Source organism: Sphaerodactylus townsendi, linkage group LG06 (assembly GCF_021028975.2).
Source record: "Sphaerodactylus townsendi isolate TG3544 linkage group LG06, MPM_Stown_v2.3, whole genome shotgun sequence".
In the NCBI taxonomy this organism is placed as follows: Eukaryota; Metazoa; Chordata; class Lepidosauria; order Squamata; family Sphaerodactylidae; genus Sphaerodactylus; species Sphaerodactylus townsendi.
The window spans coordinates 94,023,212-94,050,017 of record NC_059430.1 but is presented as its reverse complement, the minus strand read 5'-3'; the positions used below and the strand labels follow the sequence as shown (position 1 = coordinate 94,050,017).

The 26,806-nt window shown below is 45.0% G+C and overlaps 1 protein-coding gene across 1 annotated transcript; it reads right to left on the bottom strand.

Annotated features, from left to right (window-relative positions):
• Window positions 1-2,426: 2,426 nt before the first annotated feature.
• On the bottom strand, window positions 2,427-21,321 carry PAFAH2 (platelet activating factor acetylhydrolase 2). Its single transcript, XM_048502300.1, has 10 exons — window positions 21,054-21,321; window positions 15,094-15,244; window positions 14,663-14,759; window positions 11,387-11,455; window positions 10,148-10,289; window positions 8,052-8,165; window positions 6,130-6,221; window positions 5,343-5,513; window positions 4,703-4,851; window positions 2,427-3,092 (listed from the first exon to the last, which is right to left on the bottom strand). Exons 1-10 carry the CDS (start codon window positions 21,141-21,143, stop codon window positions 2,998-3,000), a joined length of 1,170 nt encoding a protein of 389 aa, XP_048358257.1. The 5' UTR covers window positions 21,144-21,321; the 3' UTR covers window positions 2,427-2,997.
• Between the last annotated feature and the right edge of the window lie 5,485 nt (window positions 21,322-26,806).

Here is a 26,806-nt window from a genome sequence, read left to right as displayed (position 1 = left end):
GGCTTGCTTGTAACTAGTGAAGTATGCATACCTTCCCATTATATCCCGTTTCCTGGAGAAGGGAGTATGTCTGTCGCGGCCTTGGGCTAACTCATAACAATATGGCTTTCACACTACCTTTTCTTAAGCTGGCAATTGTGGGAATCAATGGGAGGGGGGAACATCTGAATGGGAACCATTTGAATGTTTGATTATATAAGCTGGCTGCAAAAGTTTAAGCGCCAGTTCTAGCTTTCTGCAGCCTAGTTCAATAAAACTATTGAAATATTCCTGAGTCTCAATTATTGACTGGAGTAACAGACCCTTATATGGGGAAGGATAGCCAACAGGAAGTGGTGGTAGCTCATCAGCAAGAGACCCATGCATGAGAAGCTCTCTTGCCAATCCAGGAGGGCAAGGTGGCACTCACATTGTGGCTAGAGCATGAGTAGGAACTGTGCTGGATTGAGCTGGGGCTGAGACTGCAGCTCCAGAAAAATGAAACACAGCAATCCAGGTGGCCATTCCAGACTGACAAGAAACCTCTGTCACAAGCATGCCAAATCCTTGCTCTCAAATTCACATAAGCAAATAAAGGTGTACTCTTTTTTGCCAATAAAGTTGTAGAATCATAAAATCATAGAGTTGGAAGAGACAGGGGCCATCAAATCCAACCCCCTGCCATGCAGGAACACACAATCAAAGCACTCCCAACGTATGTTCATCCAGCCTCTGTTTAAAAACCTCCAAAGAAGACTCCACCACTCTCCAAGGCAGTGAATTCCATTGTCGAACAGCCCTGGCAGTCAAGAAGTTCTTCCTAATGTTTAGGTGGAATCTCTTTTCCCGCACCTTGAATCCATTACTCCGTGTCCTAATCTCCGAGGCAGCAGAAAACAAGCTTGCTCCCTCTTCAACATGACATCCCTTCAATTATTTAAACATAGCTATCATGTCCCCCTTCAACCTTTTGCTTCTCCAGACAAAACATGCCCAGCTCTTTGTAGGGCATGGATTCCAGACCTTTTACCATTTTGGCTGTCCTCCATCACAAAGATAGAACTGCTCTTCAGCCCACAACCAAACTCCTGCCCAGTTGTGTGCAACAGTCCATCCTTCTTGCATTCAGCCCAGTAACCTGATAGTTCCCCACCTGCTCTCCAGCAGAATAAAGAATAACACCAGAATAACAAGATTAGCAGCATAAGAACATGTTAAAACCCATCCATTTCCAATTCCTGCAGAGCTAATAGAAACTAATCATCTTACGCAAGTTATATACATTTTGAATGATGCAAGTCACTCCAGCAGCATTTAATGAATATTTCCTGAGTAATAATAGGGGCGGAAGGTGGCTGGTTTATTCTGAGAAGGCAATACAGGCTGAAGGAAGCTGGAGGGCACTTGCCATCTGTCACAACACACTGGGCATGTCAGCCATGCTGTGAAGACTTTGTAAGGTGTGAACTGGCTCCAAGATCCACACCAACCCCAGGCACTAAAGAGGATCCATATTTGGATTGAGCCCAGAGGCATAGCAAGGGGGTAAAGTGCCCAGTGCACTGGCACGTCTTCTGTCCCCGCCCTGGAATGCCCCCACCCAGCCCTGGAACGCCCCCTCCCCCACAGGGGCGTGCGCCTGGTGCGTCACACACCCCTCCCCCTGGAGCTACGCCTCTGATTGAGCCTCCAACATGCATTCACATTGGGGAGGGCTGCCATGCTGAGAAACTCTCTCCCACTCTTTCTCTGATTATACTGCTTTATATCTCAGAAAGGGGAAAAGACAGTTACCTGTGCTGTGTATCTAATTTTTCCTCCCTAAATCTAAAGCAACTATCTGAGAATAGGCATTCCTTAGTGAAGAACGTCCCCCCCAGCCCCCACTAGCGTTGTGGCCTCAATCCAAATGCAGATCCTCAGTGGCATCAGTAGTTTGGGTATAGGTCAGAAGCAAAAGCTTCAAGACCTATTTGAACCTCTTCCAGGGTGGGTGTATTACGTTTTATGAAATTTGTCGGATGCCGCTGTAATTTTATTTAATTCGCTGTTTTAACTGGGATTTTAATGTTATTTCTGTTACGATTATGTTGTTCACCGCCCAGAGCCCTTCGGGGGAGGGGCGGTATATAAAATTGATTATAAATAAAAAATAAATAAATTATCTTCTGATTTTACATGTTAAAGTTGCAAATACTTTCTGCTGTTTACCACTTCCCAACCACACATTTGGACCATTCTAACCATATGAAAGGTTGTCTCTAGGAGTCTGAATTATTGTTCAGGTAAAAAACAACATCTGGCCAACAAACCCAACACAAGCTATGAAATCATCTGGGAAGAATCAAGCAAAAAAAAGAAGCCAGTGGCTCTAAAAACATCTGGGAAGTAACTGATTATGTGCTGAGAAGGGATTTGAAGACTGGCACAGGCAAAGACAAAGATGCTTCTACACAGCACTGAGATTTTTTTGGTTCTCCAATCAGGGACAATCTTCACTTTCATTTCCATGGTGAGCCACAGACTGGCCAGGCCCTTCATCCTCTAGGTATCATCACTGGTGAGACAATCAGCTGCTTGGATTGTGTTTGCCTTTGATAGGAAGCTGCAGGAATTTTACTATTAAAAGCAATTGAGTTATTTTCCTAGAACACAGACTGCAGAAGAGCAACATCAAAGGGATCTTACTTAACTGCCCTTTCATTCCAATGGGAGACTGAATAGGAGAGACTCTCCGATGGATTGTGCTTTGGGCTACAGTGCTTATTGTTGCTCCTTCCCAAAAGCCACAGAGATGCAGGCAGACTTGTCCAGCTATCTACAACACTTCTCATCTTCCTCTCTGTAGCATCAAGGGCTGAATAGCATGTTCATGTGAGCTACAGGAAAGCCACAGCCTTGCAGCAACCTGATGTTGGTATCAGGTGCTAAATCCAAACAGCTGTTGTATATAAGAGAATGCTCTGTTCCTTCATAATCCAGGGTGCATTGGGTGCTTGGAGACTTTGTCTTTTATGCCTACAGGCTGGACTTCTGCAGAGGTCCATCTGGAATGATAGCATCCCCGACACCTTGCAGAAGACTATCCCACTGGTCAAAGTCTTCTTTCAGTTCTAAGAGAAAAGAGAGAAGGTATCAGAGAGAGGCTATTGCACAAGATACCATTTTTGGCAAGACTCAGACCCAAGCATTAAAAGAAAGAACGGCAGCAGGATTCATTAATATATATTTGCTGTTGTTTTAAATTGATTTTTTGTCCTAGGTTTTCATATTGGACAACGTTTTTCATTGCTTTTTTGAAAACTGCAAACCTTTGTTTATGTGCAAGCTGCCTCATACATCAACCAGTGCGTGAGGCAGCTTGCACATAAACAATGAGAGACTGCGGCATACAAATATTTACGATGAGTAAATAAGTTTACTATTAAAGATTTCATCCTTTTAAAGAAGGCAAAGCACACAACAGGTATTTGGTTGAAAAAGCAAGGCCTTTGGTTTAACTCATGTATTTAGCTCTCTCCAATTGTGAGTGTGTTTGTAACACAATATTCTGCTTTCAACATGGAGATACGCTAAGGAAAGAGGGTGTATATTTTTAGGACTTTATATTTCAACAACTCCTGCGTCTGTTTCCAAAGTCCTGGGAACGATGTTGCACTTCCTGAAATGCAATCTCACCCTCATGCGCTAAAATATGGTAATAAAACTTGTTGTGTACATTTAGGACACAATTTGGGCATTTGGCTAGGAAGGATGATGAAGTACAAGAAAGGCACGTGTGGGAATGACAGGAAAGAATTCTGCTTGTCAGGCACTCCCAGCCCCCATAAAAACAATTGCCTGCATTTAGTGTTACAGATGCTGAAAGCCTGTTATGCTATTGGTGTCTGGAAGAACAGAACAGAAAAAGCAGTGTGGGATCAGGATAGTTTTCCTTCTGGTCCAGCATCCTGCTTCCCACAGTGACCAGCCAGACACCTCAGGAGCAGTGGCAGAGACCAATACAAACACAAAAGCAAGAGCCTTCTTCAGAGGAAAAAGCTGGAAGAATGTGCCCATCATGAGCCTCAATCCCTTCAACAATTGCCTGAAAACATCAGCATTTAAACATTTGTAGGTATTTTATATTCTGCATGCCCCCCCCCCCCCCAACGTGGGGATACAAAATTTATAACATCATTCTCCTCTGAGGTTTTACCCTCACAACAACCACACTGTGAGGTAGGTTAGGCTGAGGGAGTTTATCTGAACCATGGTCATCCAGTGAGTTTTTATGGCAGAGGGCAGATTCCAACCTGACTCTTCCAGATTTTAGTAGAACAAGGGACAGCCCCTCCTCCATATGGTATTTTAGATCAACTGTCTGTTTCACAGGGATCCAGTGGCTTACCAAATTCTCCTGTAATATGTAGGTTTCGCCGTTCTACAAATTTTTCTACTGAACATTCCTTGCTTCACTTCATTAGAAGTTCTACTTGATAATTTTAGAGATTTATATCCCCAATGGGGACTCAAAGCAGTTCGCAACATTATTCTCCTCCATCCCCCATTTTATCCTCACAACCACCCTGTGAGGTACTTCAGGCTGGCCCAAGGTCACACAGTGAATTCACATAGCAGAAAAGGAATTAGAATCTGAGCTTCTCAGATCTGGTCTGAAACTCCCGCCCCCATGTCATCTGCTCCCAGTGTTCGAGTGGGGCTCCCCAGACCTTTAACTTACGGAGATGCTTTTGTAGGAAGGCAAGTGCAGCCTGGTTAGTGATATCCAGCCCTTCATAAGGATTGATGGTGCCCCTTGTTTGGAAGACTCTGTTCAGGAGATTCCCCGCAAGGAAGGTGAAGTCAGTTTGGCTCTGATGGACAGTACCCCTGGGAGGAAAACATAAAGCCCTTTGTTTAGAAAGACACAAAGCAGTGGGTAGGCTTGGATCCAAAAAGTTCATAAGTTTGCCTCCCAACTCTAATAACAGAAATGTTATGAGCTAAGCCACAAACCCCAGTCCAACTTCTTGAAAATCCCCATGCAAGAGAAAAACATCACATGTCTATTGCTACAGACCCATAGCCAGAGTGGGGAGATTGGCTGCAACTCTTAAGCACTGATTTGCCCAACCCAAGAATTTTCACAACTCAGGCTTTTAAAGTTGTGATATCTGCAGTAAAACGTAACACAGCTTCTTCTTTTTTTCAGAATACCGGTAGTAGCATTCCTTACTTTTTGAAAAAAGCAATTGATCCCCCTCTCCAAGTATGCCCCCTCTTCCCAAAAAATGTCATCAAGTCTTTGGACTGTGTGGTTGGACACATGCCATTGAAGATGACAGCAGAGAACTCCAAGTGTACCCTTTGAACAGGCTTACAAGATAGTGATGATTTTGGTCTCATCGTTCAGGGCGCAGATCTTTTTCATCTTGGCTATGCTATCCAAAGTCTGAAAGGTCTCTGTGTTGACGAAAAGCACAGGCTTGGTCACTTTCGGGTACATAGAGTTCTCCAAAGGAAACATCCAGGCATCTAGGGCAATAGCACATCTGTAGGGGACAGTAATGCACAGTAAGCCCTGAGCAGGTAAACAAGGCTGTGGATTCCCACTTGGACATGTGTTACTAGAAAGAAGTCCCAGTTGCTGCTCCAGAGTCTTCAGGACAAGCTTGGCCCTTTAGCAACTGGGCAGCCTCATCCAAAGTTGGAGGTGACAGGATACGGTGCTACCCCACGCCTCCAAGAGGGATTTTCAGCAGTGCAGGGATCAAAAAGCTCCAAAACTCTCCTGCCATCAAGCTCCATAGGGCTTACAGTACTTCTGCTACCAAAAGGATGGTATAGGTATGAGGGCTGGGGCACAGCACTCCCCACCCTAAACCCTGGGAGGAAATGTTGGTTCTACTTCTGACAATGTCTGCCCTGCCTTCCGTCATGCTGCTGTTCAATCACAGCCCCTTCGCAGCCCAGACCTCTGGGTTTTATGGTGTGGGACTGAGGGACAGGCAGCTGCTGGTGCATCTGCCACCTCTGCCCGAATAAGTGCCCCAAGGAGGGCAAATGCACCAGTGCACAGCCATGCTGCTCCCTAAAGCCCTTTCCCCCCCCCCCCCCCCCCGCCCCCTTTGGATGGGGCTGTCAGAATTGTGTCTGGAGCATACTCACTTGAATTGCACCTCTTTCACGAGAGCGAGGATTGCCGTCGCCCCTCCGAATGAGTGACCCATGACAGCCACTCTGGACAAATCCACATTATCCTGGAAGAGAAAGGGAGTGAAGGTTTAAAGAAGCAAATGCCTACAGTTTCTTTTCCCCTACACTACAACCTTCAGGGATTGCTAACTTTCTTTAATGAAACCTGCTTCTGAGTAATGAAAACATTTCCCCTTCACCTCAATAGTTTCGTTCTCTTCTTAAAACAGAAGATAGACTTGGAAGTACAGGGAAGAAATCAGCTGAGCAGAATAGAAGACACAGAACAGAAGACACAGGAAAATCCTATGAAATGAAAGCACCAAGAAGAAGATTTAGGGCAGATCTCTTCTCATTCTTTTCCTGGGATTTTTAGGAGATGATCAAACTATGGTGCAGCAGCTGGTGAGCTTCTGGTAACTCTGGAGCTGTCTGTTGAAGAACCCAAGTTTAGAGGATGAGAGGAGATCTCATGTTCAAACATCTCATCCAAGAAAATGTCCTGGTTCGGTTGCTTGCTTCTTCTTGATGTAAGAGGCGGGAGTGCGATTCCAAGGCCTACATTGATTTCTCCCTGAGAAATACCACAGGGGACAAACAATAACCGTTCAGCATTTGAACAGGCCCCTGCAGTAAATGTTAATGAGATAGACAGACCACAAGGCTGGACAAACAGTATGTGGCACTTGATACTGTGATTTTGATTACGCAAAACAGTTCACATAGGCTTATTTATTTATCTTATTTCCACCCTGCCTGTTGAGACATCTAATAAGCAATGTAATGGTACTAAGATTTCCAAAGTCTGAAACAAAGTGTAAGGTATCAGGCATGATATGTTAAACAATGAAGAAAATGGTATTATGTCAGTAGAAAATAATGCAACAGAAGCAGGGTAATATAAACAGCAAACAGATAATGCATTCTAAACGCAGTAGAAGAGTATACAGTCTCATTCCCATTATCAAAGCCTTCCTGAAACATTCCATTATAATGTCGCCCTATCGCCTATACAAAAAAGTCCACCTGAACACTGATTCAATCCATACAACAACCCTGCAAGGTAAACCCAGGATGGTTACTACACTGCATGGCCAGAGTGAACAAGAGAAAGAGAGTATGCGCATGCATGTGTGTAAAATTGAGATAACAACAGCTTTTCAAAGGCCACCTGGGGAGTTTGGAGCAAGTTCTTTATAGGGTTTGGAAGTGGCTTTTTTGCGGGGGCAGGAGCAACCACTGATGGTGTCATGGGAAGCTGGGCCTTGCATCCCTGAAGGGGTTTCATATATGATGCAATGCCCTTGTGGGAAAGATAATGCAGAAGTCCTGCACTAAATATAGAGAGGAAGAAATCAAACTTGATCATGAGAAGAGACAGGGTGGGTTTTTTTGTTTTAATTTGTAAGGGGGGGGTTAGAAAAAAAGCAGAAGAGTGGGGCAAAGCAAATAATGCTCGCTTTGTTCTGCTGTCTGCATCCCTAGATACCTCTCGCTTGTACACAGCGGGAAAGTGGAGCAGGATTAGGCTCCCCCTAGTGACCAAAGATTAACATCACAGGAAGATCTTGACAGGAAGAAACCACAGTCAGCAGGAAGGAGATGAAGATGGCGAGGAGAAACAAAACAAGTGCTGGATGGGGTGTGCGTGAGCCCCTCATTAGTGAGATGCACGACAGAGTGGGGATTTGAACCCAGGTCTCCCAGATCCTAGTCTCATCACTCCCCCACACTAACTTTCACAGACCACCCCAACAGATCTACAGTTTCCCCTATGGAGAAGATCAGGATCAGCACAGTCTAGAGCAGCAGTTTCCAACTTAATCCTTGGGATCGCCTGGAAACACCCTGGCTTGGGGTCACGTAGAAAGAATGAATGAGATCCACATTTTTACCTCCAGCGAGGACAGGTCAAAGTCTGTATGCAAGAGGTTGACAGCTGCCTTGCCGCCGTTGATGCTCCGAATCAGCTTCAGCCCCCGGATGCACTCATTTGCTCGCTGATGGACCTGGAAGCAAGAAAAGAATTGGTCTGATCTATCCACCATTCTTCCATTGATTTGTATGGCTGAATCTTATTTTATGCCATCTATGCAAAGACACAGACAAGGCATGATAGGAACCCTTTGAGGAACTGTGTGGTTAAAAAGATCCACAAAGAACCTCCCCAACTGAGATCAGGGTTGTTCTACTTTCCCTGGACCATTTCTTCCAACTTTAAATACCTCCCTTGACTTCCTATAATACTCAGTTTTGCCAATTCAAGGTTGGAAAACTCCTGAACATTTGGGGGTTAGAAACTATGAGAGCAGGGTTTGGGGGAGGGTAAGCACCTCTGTAGGATAAAATGCCAGAGTGTCCACGCTCCAAACCATCCACTTTCTTTAGGGAAACTGATCTCTGTTGTCTAGAGATCAGCTATTATTCCAGGAAAACTCTTAAGTTTCACGTGGAGGCAGGCAACCTTACCCCACTGGAGAAAACTTACTATGGCACTGCCTTCTACCGAATCAGATTGCTGGTGTTCCTTCCTCTGTATGTTTTATTATATCTGACAGTGGATCTTCAGGGTCTCATGCTGCAAAGGGCTTTTCCAGGTAGATACTTATACCCTATTTTGATCCTACTCTGACACTTTAAGCATCACACCATGCTGACTCTTGTTTCCTTTAACATGAGATTCCAGAGAGTGAACTCAGGACATTTACTCTGTAAATCATGTACTCTACCATTTAGCCATAGTTCTGTGAGACAGCAGTTTGAAACAGGTAAAACAAAATTGAGAAGTCCTATCCGAAGAAGAAGAAGAAGAAGAAGAAGAGTAGTAGTAGTTTGGATTTATACCCCACCTTTCTCTCCTGAAGGAGACTCAAGGTGGCTTACAAGTTCCTTTCCCTTCCTCTCTCCACAACAGGCACCTTGTGAGGTAGGCGGGGCTGGGAACTGTGACTAGCCCAAGGTCACCCAGCAGGAATGTAGGAGTGTGGAAACACATCTGGTTCACCAGATAAGCCTCCACCGCTCAGGTGGAGGAGTGGGAAATCAAACCCGGTTCTCCAGATTAGAATCCACCTGCTCTTAACCACTATACCATGCTGGCTCTCCTGTTCAGCAGACCCCATCCTCCCACCATGGATGCAATTTATTAATTTTAAAAGGCTTAGGAAGTTTCCCACCATCTCTTTTCACCCAGAAAACAAAACACAGTAAACTATCCCTAGAACCTAAAACAACTAAACTGAGGCTGCTGCACTTCATTTAATAAGAATACAAGAGTTGCTGGAAAAGACCATAATGCTTGGAAAGGTTGAAAGCAGCAGGAAAAGAGGAAGACCCACAATGAGATGGGCTGACTCTATTCAGGAAGCCTCAGTTTGCAAAACCTGAACAAGGCTATTAATGACAGAATGTTCTGGAGGATGTTGATTCATAGGGCTGCCATGAGTCGGACAACACACAAACTCAGCAGCAGAGTGTTGGGCTTGGATCTATTCTAGGAGATCCAGGCTCAAATTCCTATGTGGCTGTGAAGCTTACTAGATTCCCTTCTCACTGGACACAGTGTGTAACACACTTCTCTCTGTGATACACCTCTGAAGATGCCAGCCACAGATGCAGGCGAAACGTTAGGAACAAGATCTACAAGACCACGGCCACACAACAACCCTTCTGTCCCCTTCTCTTAGCTCAAGGGGGTCCAACTCTGGCGCTTCAGATGTTCATGGACTACAATTCCCAAAACAAGCAGGGGCTGATGGGAATTGTAGTCCATGAACATCTGAAGCGTCAGAGTTGGACACCTCTGTCTTAGCTCCACCCACCTCACCAGCTTGCTGTGACGATCAAATAGAGAAAAGAGGACCCACAGGCACTTTTTAAAGTTCCTGGAGCAAAACTGGTTGAAAAAAAAATGCTACATAAATGTCTTTTTTAATCTGAATTTCATTCCGCCACACTCTGTTAAATAATAAGCCTGCTAAAATGACTGTACCTGTGGGTTTCGGAAATGGAACTCCTTCTGATCTTTTGGCACCCCTTGATAGGAGAGCCATTCTTCTTGCACTGGAGCCTCGGGGATGTCCACTGCTTCGGATTCCACCTTGCAGAAGTAAGTGGCAGAAGCAGAACGGTCTCTGGAAGAACAAGTATCATTTACTTGGCTGAGACAGGCAACAACACAAAGAGAGAAAGAGATTTGTCTGAAGTGTCCAAACATCTCCATCCACCTCCCCCTTGAAGCCAAAGGCAGTGGGAAATTTACAAATCCTCAGCGGGATAATCAGTCTCTTCCATTATCCCTGCTGCCCTCTATGCACAGATCTCTGCTCTGGAATGTCTGTGTAATGCCTCTCTTCCTGTTTCTTTCCCCAAACCCATCCTGTCTGAAGCTTGTAGCTTAACCAAACAGGTCTCACATTCCCCACACCCACCCCTCATGGCTCATTCTGTTCCCCTTCCACCCATCTGGCTTTGTGCACTACCTGTGAGAAATCTGCCACACCCAATTTGATTTATTTTTTTAAAGCAGCAGTATGAAATTAAACCACACAAAAAGCTAAGGCCACGCCAGGGAGGGCAGGATGAAATCATTAATAGCTACTGTAAAAATAGGTGGCAGGAAAATACCAAGCAGGGGAAAAGCCCAATATCGCCCTCTATCAGCTACAAGAACCATCTAAATTAAATAATATATCAAACAACCATGAATAAAATTGTTGGGTTGCGGAAAACTACAAGGGGAAGCAGGAGAAGAAATCTCCCCATGTTTTGTACCTTAACTGCTATGCACAAGCTTAGGGACAAAAGCAATTTCAGTGACACATTGCCCTCCATGTCTGATAACAGTTTCTCTGTGAAACCCTAAAGAAAGTTACCCCCTTTTTAAAGTTCAATGACTTCAATGGACTTACAAGGATGTAACTCCGCTTAGGACTGCACTGACAGACCTGTCAATGGACATATATCTACAACTATCGTGAAAACTATCCCCCACTCTCCCAGAAAATTACAATTCAGGGGCACCCCCAATGCAATGCTAAGCAGAGTTACACCCTTCTAAGTCCATGGATATTAATAGCTCTGCCTCTGCACTGTCAATGCAGCCAGTGGACTGGAAACAGGAAATGTACCATACATGAAGAAAATCCCCTTCAGCATATCCCCTGAAGGCCTTTTGCAACACACAAACTGACCAAAGTCTTCCCTGTTCTCAGAAGATTCACCCTCTCACCTGTGTTCCAGTGCAATCACCAGAAACCCACGGGAAGCCATTTCAGCACAGATAGAAGAGTAAACAGTTCTAAAAAAACGAAGGGCAGAAAAGTTAGTAAGAACATCAGATAATGCCTTCAGTTCCTCAGGCAGTTGTGGGCCCAGCAGGTTCTCACCAGTTCCCGAGAGTGGGTTACTAATTATTTGTGTGTGCCGAGAGGGGGTTACTAATTGGGTCTACTTTTCCGTTAGAAATTCCATTAGGTCCAAAAATCATAAAGTCCTGTTGTTTCCTATGTGGCTGGTTAGCCCTGTTGGGCTGTTTTTAAAACATGTTCTAGTAATATGGTAAAGTTCCTTGTTTAAGGAAAGTATCCTTCTTTTGATTTCTAGAAACAAAATTAAGTATTTGAAAGTATTAAGTATTTGACAGGCAGTCAATTAGAGAAGTAGTTGTTTCTGTTGGCAGTAGATGATAGGACTTGCTATAATGAGTTTAAATTATGGACAGAAAGATGCCAGCTGGAAATTAGGAACTTTTTTTTACAGTAAGAGTTTTTCACAGTAACAGAGAAATTATTAATGCCCCGCCCCAGAATGCCCGGCCGCACCCCCGTCATGCCCTGCCCAGCCCCACTGGCGCTACGCCACTGTTTGAATCCCATCACCATGGGAACCTGTTACTAAAATTTTTGGATCCCACCACTGTGTGTAACATCTTTTTATGAGGGCCAACTAAAATTACACAAAATACTGTGCAGGCTTCTGAGTACAGCTGTTCACAGTGTTTTGTTGTTACTTGTGCCTTCCAAACCCCACTTTAGAACCCATCTTTTCTATATGGACTTTGGCTTATCTCTTGACACACTCAGATGAGACAGATGCCTCAGGCAGTGAATTTAGGGGAGCAGCAACCTCCCTCTTTTTCCTCACACCTCCCTCGGCCCTGCTTCACCACAGCCTGCTCTCCTGCCTGGCAGCCTAAAACCATAACTTCCAGTACCACTGAACCTTTGCTCCTACATTTTAAGCACAGGTAACTTCAGCCCATGCCCAACCTGAATCCCTCCCTTTTCTCCTTTCTGCTCCTCTGGTTGCCTTTTTCAAAGTGTATGCTGCTTGATGGCAGGGAACCCCCAGATATCATTGGTATTACATTACACCTCTAAAACCTGTTAAGGCATGTGTGGACTAAGCCACTCTAGAGCATACTTATCTTTTGGTGCTAATGAACTTGTAAAGGTTTCTCTGTGGGAAGGGGTGGGGCTTGATGGCTGAGAGGATTTCTAACAGGATTTGGGATCTCTCACCTCCAAGGCAGCCTTTATACTGATCTTGAAACAGATGGCTGTCCTTAGTTAACGGGATTGCCCATAAATATCAATGGCCATCCCATTAAAAGTGCCTGTTTTAAGAGCTCTAGAGCAGAAAAACTACAGCAGACAGAGCCTCTTGTCCTTACTTCCTCTGAAGGAAAGTACCTTCACTCACAGAACAGATTAGTGGGATTTGACTGCATGGTTAGATACATTCTGTACCATGTCGTCCCCTTTCCTATTCAAACCTTAGATTTAGGGAGAGCCAAGTTCTGCAATGATAGTCATACATTTAAGTAAATCTGCATATTTCCTATCATTTATGTATCAGGGAGTAACATATCTTTCATTTTGAGACAGATGGAAACAGGAATATGCATGTTATACTCCTACATACTAAGACCCTCTAAAAGCTCAGGGGGTGTACATGACTCTCCCTTTACCATTTCACTCTTACAGTAATCCTGTGAGGCAGGTTGAAACTGTGAAAGTGGCACAAAATCACTTACTGTATATACTCGCGCATAAGTCGAGGTTTTTAGCCTTTTTTTAGGCTGAAAAATGCCCCCCCTCGACTTATACATGGGTCCCACTTACCGGTAATTCTTGTGTGGTGTTCCCCCTGTCCCATCCTTGCTCTGTCCTGCCTTCTTCTCTGCCACCCTCCTTTCAGCCACTTTCTGTGCTTAATTTTCTGCTTCGCTCTCTCCTGCCCCTCACTAACTCACCCTTTCTTCCCCCCCCCCACCCACGGCTTGGTTTCAGAGAAGCTGCCTGTCCGGCAGCCTGTATCTATGGTTTTCTTAAAAGGGCAATGCTCCAAAGATTGCTTAAGCAACCTTTGGAGCATTGCCCTTTTAAGAATACCATAGAGACATGCTGCCTGAGAGGCAGCTTCTCTGAAATCAAGCCTTAGAGCCTGGGCGGGAGGGGGGGAAGGAAAGAAAGGGTGACTTAGTGACTGCTTTCTCTGCTTTGCTGTCTCCTGCCTTCTTCTGTGCTGCCCCCTTTCAGCTGTTTTCTGTGCCTCATTCTCCTCTGCCTTTTCCTCCACCACCTCCCATCCCGTTCATTCTCCACGGCCCCTAGCTTATTCCCTCTCCCCAGACCCACCTCGCCCTTCCTTAAAAAGCCTCCCAAAGGCTTCTGGGGCGCTCCTTTCCCCCAACTGCGGCTCTTTTCCAGGCTCAGCGCCCCATCTCCCCATGGACCTTTCCCATCCGCAACTTATACGCGAGTCAATAAGGTTTCCCAGTTCTTCAAGGCAAAATTAGGTGCCTCAACTTTTATGCAGGTTGACTTATATGTGAGTATATACGGTAGTTAATTTCATGGCAGTGTAGGAAAACTCACTCAACCTCACACTTCTTCTCCTGGATGAATGTTGCCAGTCATGTTGACTGTTCGGGGCCAAATAAACTACCAGCCTGCCTCAGTTAAAGCAACTTCTTATACTTTCATGTGAAGGATTGTCAAACCCCTCGACCAGTAACAACTCGCTTGAACGGTTCAAGGAATCTATTCATGGCAAAAGAGCACATCAAAAGAGAGTTCTGGCAAAATGGCGCCAGAACCAGTGATAATATAATGTAGCATTCCCCACCCCCCATGAGAACAGAGTCACAGTCAGAGCCTAGGCTGGGAACTCGTCTTCACCACAAGAAGTCAAGGATGTCCAGCTGATAAGCACATGCAGAAGCAAAGGCACAAAGCAAAGCCTTTTCCCAATACTATACCCCCCCTATAATCCTGACAAGGATATACAACAGGACTACAGAGTGCAGAACATGGCCTCCAGGGCTGAGCACCTCAGCTTACGAAGTTCCTAGCCCTCATGAATCACGTAGGCTGTGTACACATGTCTAGCTGTTTTGCCAGATAGTTCCTCTCTCTCCTCCCACCCACAAGAAGAAAGTTTCCTTGTATATGGGTTTAACATGCAAATTAGATAGCTTTAGAAATTAGGGCAGGACACTTACCGGAAGGCTCCTAAACCATGGGAGAATATGATCAAGGGGTACTTATGGTTACTCGACTTCAGGGGGGCATCCCAGCTTACGGGGATTCGACATGAGCCTGCAGAAAACAAAATTTCTAAGACAGTAGGAAATAGTCAACCGTTCAAAGCTAATACTTTGCTTCCTGGTTACTGCGGGATTGCAATGTTTTCTAAAGAAAGAACCCCCACTTCCCTTATTTGTTCTTGGTGATTTCTTGAGAGTGAGTTCAGATTTATGGACACCAGCTTTGGTATTCTCCAGGCAGTGCATCCTGAAAAAGTAGAATTCTGGGGTTTTTTTTTGCATTTCAGCAAGGTTGTAGTCCCTGGCCTTCGCAGCAAAAATATTTGTTGGAACACAACTGCAATATCCCTGCACCAAGAACACCTGGCAGTTGGAAACTCTCTTACCAAAGGTCACGTTGAGCAGCGGGGCACACCATTTTCGGTTCATGTTCATGTAGTCCGCTAGTCCACAGTAATACTCATAGCGGGGAATCCAGTAGGGCTGTTCTGCCCGCTCTTGTGAGATGCAGGGATAGAACAAGCGGAAGAAGAGACCCTAAGGAGGAGAAAAAAGGCTGCAGCACAGATACAACAGGCGTGGCAATATGTACTCTGTTCTCTGCACATCTCACACACAGGGTGTGTGCGTGCATGCGCATGAATGTGAATAACAACTGAATTAGTATGTTTGAGAGACAGAAGCTTAACAAGACCTTACTTCTCTATTTGTTGGAAACCTTTTTGGTGTCAGAAAGCACATCTTCTCTTGATTTGTTTGCCTGCCCAGTTTTCTTGTAAAAGATACAGTTGTGTTATTATTGGTATGACATTATTTTACGTATATAGTGTGCATATGTATTTACTTTCAGACAATGGGTGGATCCCACCTAAATTTCCACTGGCACAGGGAGGAGGATGGCAAATTTCTTCCAATTCTGCTCTGGACAGGAGGCCTTTGATGTCCCTCAAAGATATTCCTGGTGTTTCCCTGACTCCAAAAGGACAGGCCTTTTAAGAGGCAATTTGGGCTGCCATGTGGAGTGGCAGTGGTGGTGTTTGACATTCCCCACAGAAATTCTAGGTTGGTTTCAAGCATATATTTGGCGAGAGTTATAAAAAATATAATATGTTATTTACTCAGTTCTTTTATTTCTGATCGTGTGTTTCATTTTTTTTAAAAGCTCACATAATAATTAACCGGACTATCAGTTCATTCTGTCTAACCCCTGTATCCATTTGCTTCCACCACAATATGCTAGAAGCAGAAAAGCAGGTTCACTGCATAAATGCTCCAGTAAAAACAAACCACTTTAGGAAAATCAGGCTAAAAAGGCCAGGCCTCTCTCAGCCATGAGATAGTCTGGCTTATAGGAAAAGTTATTTGCAAGCCCAAAGACTTTCCCCTCCAGTGTTTGTTCCAGAGTATTGGATTTTTCTTGTGAAGCAACCTGAATTAGAATTATAAAATTGGAAGAGACCCCAAGGGCCATCAAATCCAACCCCCTGCCATGCAGGAACACACAATCAAAGCACTTCCAACATATGTTCATTCAGCCTCTGTTTAAAAACATCCAAAGGAGACTCCACCACTCTCCAAGGCAGTGAATTCCACTGCCGAACAGCCCTGACAGTCAGGAAGTTCTTCCTAATGTTTAGGTGGAATCCCTTTTCCTGCACCTTGAATCCATTACTCAGTGTCTTAGTCTCTGAGACAGCAGAAAACAAGCTTGCTCCCTCTTCGACATGACATCCCTTCAAATATTTAAACATAGCTATCATGTCCCCCCTTTACCTTCGCTTCTCCAGACTAAACATCCCCAGCTCCCTACGTCTCTCTTCGTAGATCATGGATTCCAGATCTTTTACCATTTTGGTTGCCCTCTTATGGACACGTTCCAGCTTGTCAACATCCTTCTTAAATTGCAGTGCCCAGAACTGAACACAGTACTCTAGGTGAGGTCTGACCAATTTTAATTAACAGGCTGAAAACAACAACACAGCTGTAGAGAAACTCATAACTCCTACCGGTAGCATGCTTAGAACAAGGTCTGTCTTTAGGCAATCATAAAAGCCCAAAAGTGCATAGACTACCTTTCCTTAAGGCTAGCTGCGCTGCAGCAATTGGTCCAGGACTGAGCAGCTGAAAAGGGCTGTTGTTGTACAGGTCTCCTGATATAAATTGTCATCATTTTGTCTGAAAGGGGAAGCCCGTGTACTATCGTCCTCAGTACAGGCATACCAGATTTTCAAACAAAATATCAATTGCACACAGTGGGAGTAACACATGTAGCACATTTCCCCTATACATGTGGTGACAAGTAAGCAAACTGAAAAGGGCTTACAGTGGAGCAAGGAATGGATGCAGCTTAGGGACCAAACTCAAAATTAAATTTGGACATGTTTTAAATGGAATTCTGGGATATTAACCCTTGGTGGTTACTGCTTATATATAATCTGGAGATCAGTTATGATTCTGGGAGAATTCCAGGCCATTTCTGGAGGCTGCAGCACCCTGCACGATTGTTTTAATGTACTGGCATAAACCTTCACATGGTTCACTCTTATTTCACTTGCTGAAAAGCATCTTTCAGACACCCGTCAGTCCCATCCAGTTCTTTACCTGCCCATTCCATCAACATATGGGTTATTCCAACTCCTATAGACCTTAACTTCAAGACTTCCCTTTCTCTGGCTCTGTGCTGAGCCCATTTGGTTCTGGAGTTATAGGACATGGAGCCAGAGAGTGCCCCAGAGACCTCCATTCCACCAAAGTCAGCAAGATTTCAACCACAGGATCATCCGTCACTGAAGCAATTGAAACACAAATCACTTTTCCTCTGAATACAGATTACTCACAGCAGTTCCTGCCCTCTCCAGCTGACATCTCAACTGTCTGCCTGACTGACAGTGAGTCAACACTAGAGTAAATGCCAGGGACGCATTCAAGAAACTGTACCCTTTTCTTCCCCTCAGCCAAACAGCTGACAAGAATTGCTAAATCCTAGTTCTGGACTTACAACTACACGCTGAGCTGGCATAGTATCATGGTTACAATGCCCAACTAGGATCTGGAGATCATGGGTTTGAATCCCCCAATCTGCCTTGGAAGCTCCCTGGGGGATCTCAGCTCATTCACTCTTTTCCCAGTTTCACCTACCTCACAGGCTGCTTGTTGTGAGTGGGACACAGCAATGTTGTAAGCAACTGTGAGTTCCCAATAGAAAGTGAGCTATAGACATCTAAACAGAGACTCTTTGAGCTTGGCATCGAAGGCAGGTGTGTGTGTGCGTGCGTGCGTGCGTGCGTGCGTGCGTGCGTGCGTACACTGAGGCCACAACAGCATCTCTAAACCTCACCTCTGTCAAAATTTGTACTCCTTTGGTTGGAACATGAGTTTCAGTTGTCTCAACGTGCTCTTTCAAAGTGGAATGAATAATGCATATTCCTCTCTAGCTCAGGAGCAAACCAGGGGAGAGTAAGGGAGGATGCGACTTCCCGTTTTTTCCCTCATCACTCTCCTGTCTCCTTTGGGAAAGGACATCTAGGGAACACAACATTTATGGCATCTGGTGCGCTCTGGGAAACTTAGTTCCCAGAATGTCCAATGTCTGTGGGCACCTGGACAGGAAGGAAAGAGGAGAGAGAAGGAGTCAGAGGGAATCTCCCCTCCTATCTAGTAGCTGACCTTTCACCACTCATAAAGTGTTGGGGCAAACGGGAATCCATCCTGACAATGGCAAACGGCTCAGTTTGTCTGAGTCCAATTCTGTGAACTCAGGAAGCTGCCCTCTACTGAGTCAGATCTGTGGGCTATTGGCTGCTTTGACTGACAATGGCTCTTCAGGTTCTCTCACATCACCTGTTACACAATCCTTTTAACTGGGGCATTTTGCATGCCAAAAAAATGCTCTATCTTTGAACCACAGCCCCGTCCTGCAATGTGAAGCTCCCTTACATCGAGTCAGACCTTTAATCGACCAAAGTCAGAGTTGTCTACTTTGACTGGTCACAGTCCTCCAGAAATTCAGGCAGAGCTGCAGAGGTCGTGCCCATCAGCTACTCCCTGCTCCGTTCAAGTGGAGATGCTGGGAATTGAAACCAAGGACTTCTGGATGCCAAGCAGATGATCTGCCACTGAGTCATACCCCTTCCCCAAACTACTGACAATGAAGTTTCTACCAAGTCATATCCTGGGCCTTGTCTACTCTGGTTCTCCAAGATCTCAGGTGGAGACTGGTTCTCCAAGATCTCAGGTGGAAGTCTTTCAGCTTACTACCTGCTCTTCTGAGCTAGAGATGTCAGGAATTGAAAACTGGAATCTACTGCTGATGTTCGGCCTCTCAGTCATACCCCCACTTTGTTTTAATGCAGTCTGGCAGGGAGGACTTCCTTGTCTCTGAGAGCTGAACTGGGGACATCTTGGTTTATACGGCAGTCTCTTCGGCATTATGGCACTCATCCAATTTGTAAATTCTGTCCATCAATGACAAAGACTGACAAACACAAAACCCCCATACTTTAATCAAGCAGTTGTGATGCGGGAAAGCAATGCACATTTCCTGACCATTGCTTGTGCAAACCATTCTGGCCTGTGCCCAGCAGACAGACTGGTCAGCTGGCAGCGTAAGACACAAGCTGGGGAAAAAATCAGTCACTTGGGAAGAAGTTCCAGTTAATGCAGCAAAACCTACTGCTGAGAAAGCACGTGCAGGCAAACCGGCTGCAAACCTTTACATGGGAGGAAATCCCACTGGATGCATCAGGGACTGCTGTAAAGTAAATATGCTGGAAGGGATCTGACCAAAGCGGGGTCTGGTCAGATGCCATTTCCCTGCAACCCTGTGTGTGTGTGTGTGTGTGCGTGCGTGCGTGCATCTCTCCTTCTCTCACTAGTGCAGAGAAATGGGAGCCGAGATAGGCCCCTGTTTTCTGATGCCCTCAAAGGAAGGGATTTTTCCACATTTGTTCAACTATTGGTACATCTGTCTGTATCCAATGTGTGTAGTCTAAGGACCTAATCTTCTGCCTTGGACACTTAAAACAGCCAACCACATCAATGTTCAGAGCAAGGGATCAACAAAGAGCCAGTACCAGATCAGGACCACTGAAAATATACAGCGTTGCATTACTGATAACTGACATGTTGATTAATAATCTGGAATGAACCAGAGAGCCAAAATGGCCTTGGAATGAGCCAACCTGAGTGGCCCTGGTGCCTCTACAAGCCAGGGCTGTGGGAGCCATTCACTTCAACAGTTCCAGCAACTGGCATCAGCGCATCCACTGTGCCCTCCGACAAACTGACAGCAGCAAAAGAGATACTGAACGAGTTGTTACTGATTGCTATTGTTGATGATCTGAACCAAGTGGCCCCCAGGTTGCTGGCTCTGCATACCTGTTCACTAGTGGCCCTCTAGATCAGCGACACACCAGAAAATTTTCCTTTCAGTTAAATGGCCAGTCCAGTCAATTAGCAATCCATAAAGTTTCTGCAGCCCGAATACTGGCTGATGTTGAGAGTCTTGTACTAGGAGACGTTTCACACAAAGATGTTTCACACAATATACACAGGAGCCACTATGTGATTGTTTTACTGCACCAGAATAAACCTGCATGTTGTTTGCACTTTGATTCCTGGCATCTGTTCTCCTGTATAATTTCTTTTTCTGTCAAGCATTAAGAAGCCTTTCAGCCTCACACAAAACCTTTTTCTGTCATTTCATTCACATACTGGAACCTTAAAGAAGAGCAAAATTTATTCCAGAAGTAGTTGGAATGACTCAAAGCTCACTGATCGACCTTACAGGGCCGTTACAAGGATAATAGGGGGAAAGGAGAGCTATGCATGCCACATAAAAAGTTAGCTGGAAAGATCTACCTAGCACAGTTTTATCCTGTCATTCCTCCAAGTAGTTCAGGATGGTTGACAGGATTTGCCCTTTGCCACTATGTCTTCATCTCAATCTTGTGAGGTTACTGCTAGCCTCAGATCACCCTGGTGAGTTTTATTGACTCGAGTGGAGATTAGAACCTGAGCCCAGAACTCTAACCACTATATCACACAGCAGATTCATCACATCTGTCTTCAGTCACGTTATGGTCGCGGCACATGCGCTTGTTTGCCTGAACCTGGAGCAAAGAGACAGTAAGCTGGTCCCAGAGACCAAATCTGAACCAGGGACTGTCTGCTTGAGGCGTATCCTCTAAACCGCTGTAGATCACTAGCTCACAACCAGCTTCCAGAAGCAAAACTCTAAAACGAAAGGCAATTTCCCAGCACATCTCTTCGCTGATCCTCCTGGAGCCCCCTCTCCAAACTTGACACCCCACCCCCTTCCTACCGGATGGTTGCAGAAGCCCCATACCTTCCGGCTCTGTCCCACCATCACATCCGTGCAGCCGACTGCGTGTGGCCCCTTCCCCTGGGGAAGGCCTAAGGAATGGGTCACCCCCATCTCCTCTCCTTGGGCTGCAGAGTCTGGACTCCCAGGGGCGGCTTGCAAAAGCGCTGCTTTAAGACGCACAAGAAAAGAGAGACAGAGACGTCATCGGTTTCACTTCCTCCACGGGCTCCTCTTGAGCAAAACAACCTTTGGGCTCAGGAAGCGGGGATCTGCTGAGCCCTACCCGGCCATTGGCTGCCGGCTGGTCTCTGATGCCGGAGGAGGAGTTGGGAGGAGGAGAAAGGGGGGGGGGGGGGAAGCGAGAAAGTTTTGCAAAGGGAAGAAAAACAACACACTTCGTAGAGTTCCCAGCTCTGGGTTGGGAAATGCCTGGAGTTTTGGGGGAGGATCCTGGGGAGGGACCGCGGCCAGGTATAACGCCATACAGGTGGACCTGGCTTTGGTTGTGTGGAGATCCATTGCAATAGGAGCGCTCTTTGGGTGCCCCCCGGAAGTTGGCAACCTATCAGTAGGAGGCCCTCCTAGGACTTCCAAGCATCTCAGTGCCGTTTACCGGTCGCAAGCAAAATCCCACCCCCCTCCCTCGCTCCCTCCCCAGTCCCAGTCAGTCCTGCAATAGTTTCATAAACGCCAAACGAGACAACAGATTGTGCAAGATTCCAAGTTCTCCGGGGCTCTTCATGTTGAGAAGGGGAGAGAGAAACATTTGGGCCAAGGATAGGTTTCAAAATAAAATTTCGTTAGCGGACTTCAATGGACACAAGAGGCGGCGATTCCACAAAGGGTTCCCTGCAATTTTGTAACTTTCTCGTCCCCCACCCTTTCCACACAGAATCGTTTACAGTATGTAGTCGATCTGGGTTTGTTTGCTAAGTTTTCTCTAAGGTGTTGGCTGGAGTTGGACTTGTTTTATTTTGTTACTACAAACACAGCCACTCCTTTGGGACTGCTTCCAATATCAGAAGCCTTCTGAAATCTGCCGTCCCTCTCCCCAGTCAGCGACTCAAGCCCATAAGATCTGGTCCAGCCTCCAGAGCAGAAAATGTTGCCCTTTTCCAGGAACCAGCTGTTCATGTATTTCAAGAGCAAAACCAAGTCTTCCCCTTTCTCCCAGCTAATCCTATCCAGTCCTACAACCTTCCTCACCTGAATTGCATTCTAGACCTCAGGTGCTAACTCCAGGTGGAAAAATCCTGGAGATTTGGGGGTAAAACTGGGGAGAGTGGGATTTGGGAGGGGAGGAGCCTCAGTGGAGTGTAATGCCATCGTTCAGGGGTGTCCAGCCTGGCAGGGCAGATGGGAATCGTAGTCCATGAACATCTAGAGGACCAGAGTTGGACATCCCTGCCATAGAGTACATCCTCTGAAGCAGTCATTTTCTCCAGGAGAATTGAGCTGTTGTCTGGAGATCAGTTGTAATTCCAGAAGGTCTTCAGGCCTCACCTGAAGGATAGTAATCCTAGTCTGGAATTGAAGCTTTTGAACTTTGATCCCAGGAGACATATAGACATGACTAGGCCTTCAGCAATCATGCTAGGAAAAGTTGAAGGCAGCAGGAAAGAAGAAGAGTTTGGATCATTTATATCCCGCCTTTCTCTCTTGTAAGGAGACTCGTGGTCTACAAACTCCTTTCCCTTCCTCTTCCCACAACAGGCACCTTGTCAGGTAGGTGGGAGAGTTCCTAGAAAACTGTGACCTACCCAAGGGTCACCCAGGAAATAAATTCCGTTCACCAGATAAGAATCCACCACTCATGAGGAGGAGTGGGGAAACACATCGGGTTCTCCAGATCAGAGTCCACCTGCTCTTAACCAATAAACCATTTGGGAAGACCCAACATGAGATGGGTTGACTCCATCAAGGAAGCCACGCTCCTCAAATTCCAAGACCTGAGCAAGGCTGCTAATGATAGGAGGTTTTAGAGGACCTTGATTCATAGGGTGGCCATGAGTCAGAAGCGACTTGATGGCGCTTAAAAAACACATAGGCCTTCAGCTTAATATTTTTCTCTTTCTGTTTTTTTTAGATTTTATATTGGATACTGACACACATCCCCCTAAACTGGATAGCTCAAACTGGCCTGATCTTGTGCTATCACAGAAGCTAAGCAGGGTTGACCTTGGTAAGTATTTGGATGGGAGATTTCCAAGAAATACTAGTGTTGTTGTGATGCGCAGGGAGGCAATGGCAAACCACCTCTAAATATCTCTTGCCTTGAAAACCCTATGGGGTTGCCACGTCAGCTGCAGTTTAATGGCAAAATACTCACAACCTAACATACCTGTATATATTGATTCATTGGATATGAAACTCTTGAATAGTGACAGTCCTCTTATTCTGGAGAAGATTGCTCAGTTTTTGTTACAGGTTCTGGCCCTATGAGTTATATTTTTATGTATAATCAATTTATGCCTAGTAAAGGTTTGGTTGTTCGTTTGTTTGATTCATTGGATTAATATACCACTTATACATGTCAAGGTGTCCAGAGTGGCTTACTGAACCACAACACTGCTATTCACACTATCAAACCACGTTTACCTTGTTTAAACATTATATGGCTAGCATAAAACCAATGTAGCACAAGATTACAATATACTATCAGCAACATCTAAAACTAGGTTAATAAGCAATCATAGAAACACTTAAAACCAGATCAGTCCTCTAGCTTGTAAGTAAAACCATTCAAAACGCTGACATTAAGGGCCTAACAAATAGGAAACCTTAGCTGGTCTTTTTAGTAGCCAATCAGGGACAAGGTCATATGAACTTAACAGGGGCCAGTCTAGGCCGAAATTCAATGGAAAGATTCACCCCTACACACTACATGGATGTGTAGCAATGGAAACAGCTGCCCCTGATGAATTTCTGCTTGTCACACAGCTGCTATGGAGGTACAAAAGTCCTGCCTCAGCAAAGGCAGTACATGAACACACATCCATCTGTGCAGTATGCACCAAATCCTGGAGCATAACCTCCCACTGAACTTCTCTGGCTGGAAGGTAATCAGTTTTTATTCTCCAGTGGCTCTGGAAAAAATAATTTGCTTGACACTTTTGAAAATGATAGCACTGTAATGTTCCATGTGTACTGCACAGTGGAATTTTTTTACAGAGTTGCGGTTTATGTATTTTTGAAAAGCATGTTTTCTAGGAAGTGATGCAATGTGTGAGTTGGACTTTCCACAAATATCATAAAAAGATTTCCAATCATCACAAATATTATTATGTGGTTTTTGTTCCAGGCCACATGGTATCTTTTTCAGATGCTGGTCTACTTATAACAACCACCACTCTTTTATCAGGCAATGCACTGTGAAAATGTACCAACCACCAGAGGGCACCACCTAACTGTGCACAAACATCCATCTAGGTTCTACTCTAGACATTAATGAAGCATCTACAGACAGGACTGAACCAGATTACTTTTAACAAGAATGATGGAGGTAAACTGGTCAAACTGGAGCTCAGGAGGTTGGTAGGAATGAGACTGAATTTTGAAAGTTGGCTGGCTTGATCTGAATATTCTACATTTTTGTTTCATTTCTCCCTTGAGAGTTATCTACAAACCACTTTAATCTCTCCTCACACCAAATTCCTCCCTCTTGTTATTTCTGCACATAAATGGTGTGAAAATGCCGTAAACATTGTCTGCTGGCAATCGCTGCAGGGTTTTTTTGGAACTGGATTAACATGATGCATCTGAACTGGAACCCATCTTTTCTCCCTGAATATAGCTTCAAGCAACATAGGGGCTGTTATCCACCAGGTAAGTAGCATGGTCTTAAGCAGTACACAACACCAATTCAAATTATTGATTTGTTTTACATAATTTGTATCCTGTCTTACTCCCCAGTGAAGACCCAAAGTGGTTTACATAATCATTTTTATTCTCATAACAACCCTGTGAGGTGGATTAAACTGAGAGTTTGCTTGACTGGCCCAAGATTACCCAGCGAGCTTTCATGGCAGTATGGAAATTTGAACCTGGGTCCCCCAGATCTCCACTACACTGTACTGGCCCAGCATGACTGAATTTGATATTGACTTAAGTAGGGAACACAGGGAAGTTTATCTGGTTCTCCCCAATGAATCTTCACAAGAACCCCTTGCAAGGTAAGTTTAAGCAGAGAGATAGTAACTATCCCAAAATCACCTTGTGAGCTTCAAGACAGAGAGGGCAGGGAATTTGTATTGGGGTGTTCCCCAGCCCTAGGCAGGCACTCTAACCACTATACACCACTGCCTCTCAACTTGCAGATTTCATGTAAGAAGTTCCAATTGCCAAACCTCAAAGTCTCATGAAACTGGCCCCTGCATCACAGCTCCTTGTTTGATTCAAAGAGCAAGAAAGTCAGCTCCTGCATACCAGCTTCATTTTTTTAGCATTCTGCAGTTTTTAATCTGTAGATAGCCATGGAAATCAGGGGGGTGAATTTAAAATGCTAACTGTCGTATTTTGGCAGAGCACTCTTAAACTGACTGGGGACAATGACTCCACCCCTGTCATTTTTCCATCTGTGGATGATCCAAGGTACAAATTAAGGGTATGGGGTTCGAAGTAAAAACAGCTTCAGGGCAGCCAAACCCACAAGGAACGGAGGACACCAGGCAGACCAAAGTGTTCCAATTTTACAGAGTTTTGTGGCACTGCGAACAACAATCCCAGAAACTCTCTAGAGCATATGGGAGCAATTTACTTCTTGGGCTGCACAAGAGTGGCTTTCATTTTTCTTCTCCCGTTTGTAGAAACTTCTTAGTTGCATCCTTAACCAAAGTACAAAACAAAGTCATTGAGTGAACAATAGGGAAAGGATAGAGGGGGCGGTGGGGGGATGGAAAGCCACCCAGTCAACATAATTACATTTTGGATTTAATGAAAAGCACAGACACGCAGCTGGCTTCCTGCAGTGGAATTTTGCATGAAGGGGAAAGCCATTTTTTCTTGCTCATTCATATCTTTCATTTTGCTCCTCGACACGAGCTCAATATACAGAACAGAAGCCAAAAAGGAGTGGCGTTTGAAAGCAGCTGGTGCCTATCACCTGCCCATCAGATATAAAAGGTTTTAGCCCACCTGTTTTAGCCCACAAAAAGTATAACCAGAAACCTGGATCTCTCTCTGTATGTATTGCCAAAGGCTTTCACGGCCAGAATCAACTGGCCATGGTCTGGTAGTTTTTGCTCCTAACGTTTTGCCCGCATCTATGACTGGCATTGGCAGCCCTATGGGTGAAAGGTTAGCAGCAAAACTACTATGGGAATAGCTAGTTTTGTTTCCAGGAATGCCCCCATTGATAGCCAGATGGGAACAAGAGGAGGAGAACCAGAAAACATATTTTGTTATTACAAGCAGCCATAGGAGAAACATTCAGAGTTAAGCAATAAGGATGACCCAGGATGGGAGGAAGGTTGCAAAAACAGTCAAACCATTAAGGTGCCAGGATGTCTCTGGAGGAGTCCTTGATGGGACTCAAGGAGCACATGATTGCCTTGTGACATATCAATGATTGCCTGTAATGCATGTTCTCGGGCAGGTATAAGAACTTTGTCTTTTGCTATGCTCAGGGGCCTCATTTCCCACCTCTGAATGAACCTCTGTCACCCAAAATAAAAATATTTCTTTTGTAATATTTTTATGTGTGACTATTTGCTATTGCATCTCTGTCTGCGCTAACACTATGGGTGAAATGTTAGCTGCTTTTCGCGTCCCACTCA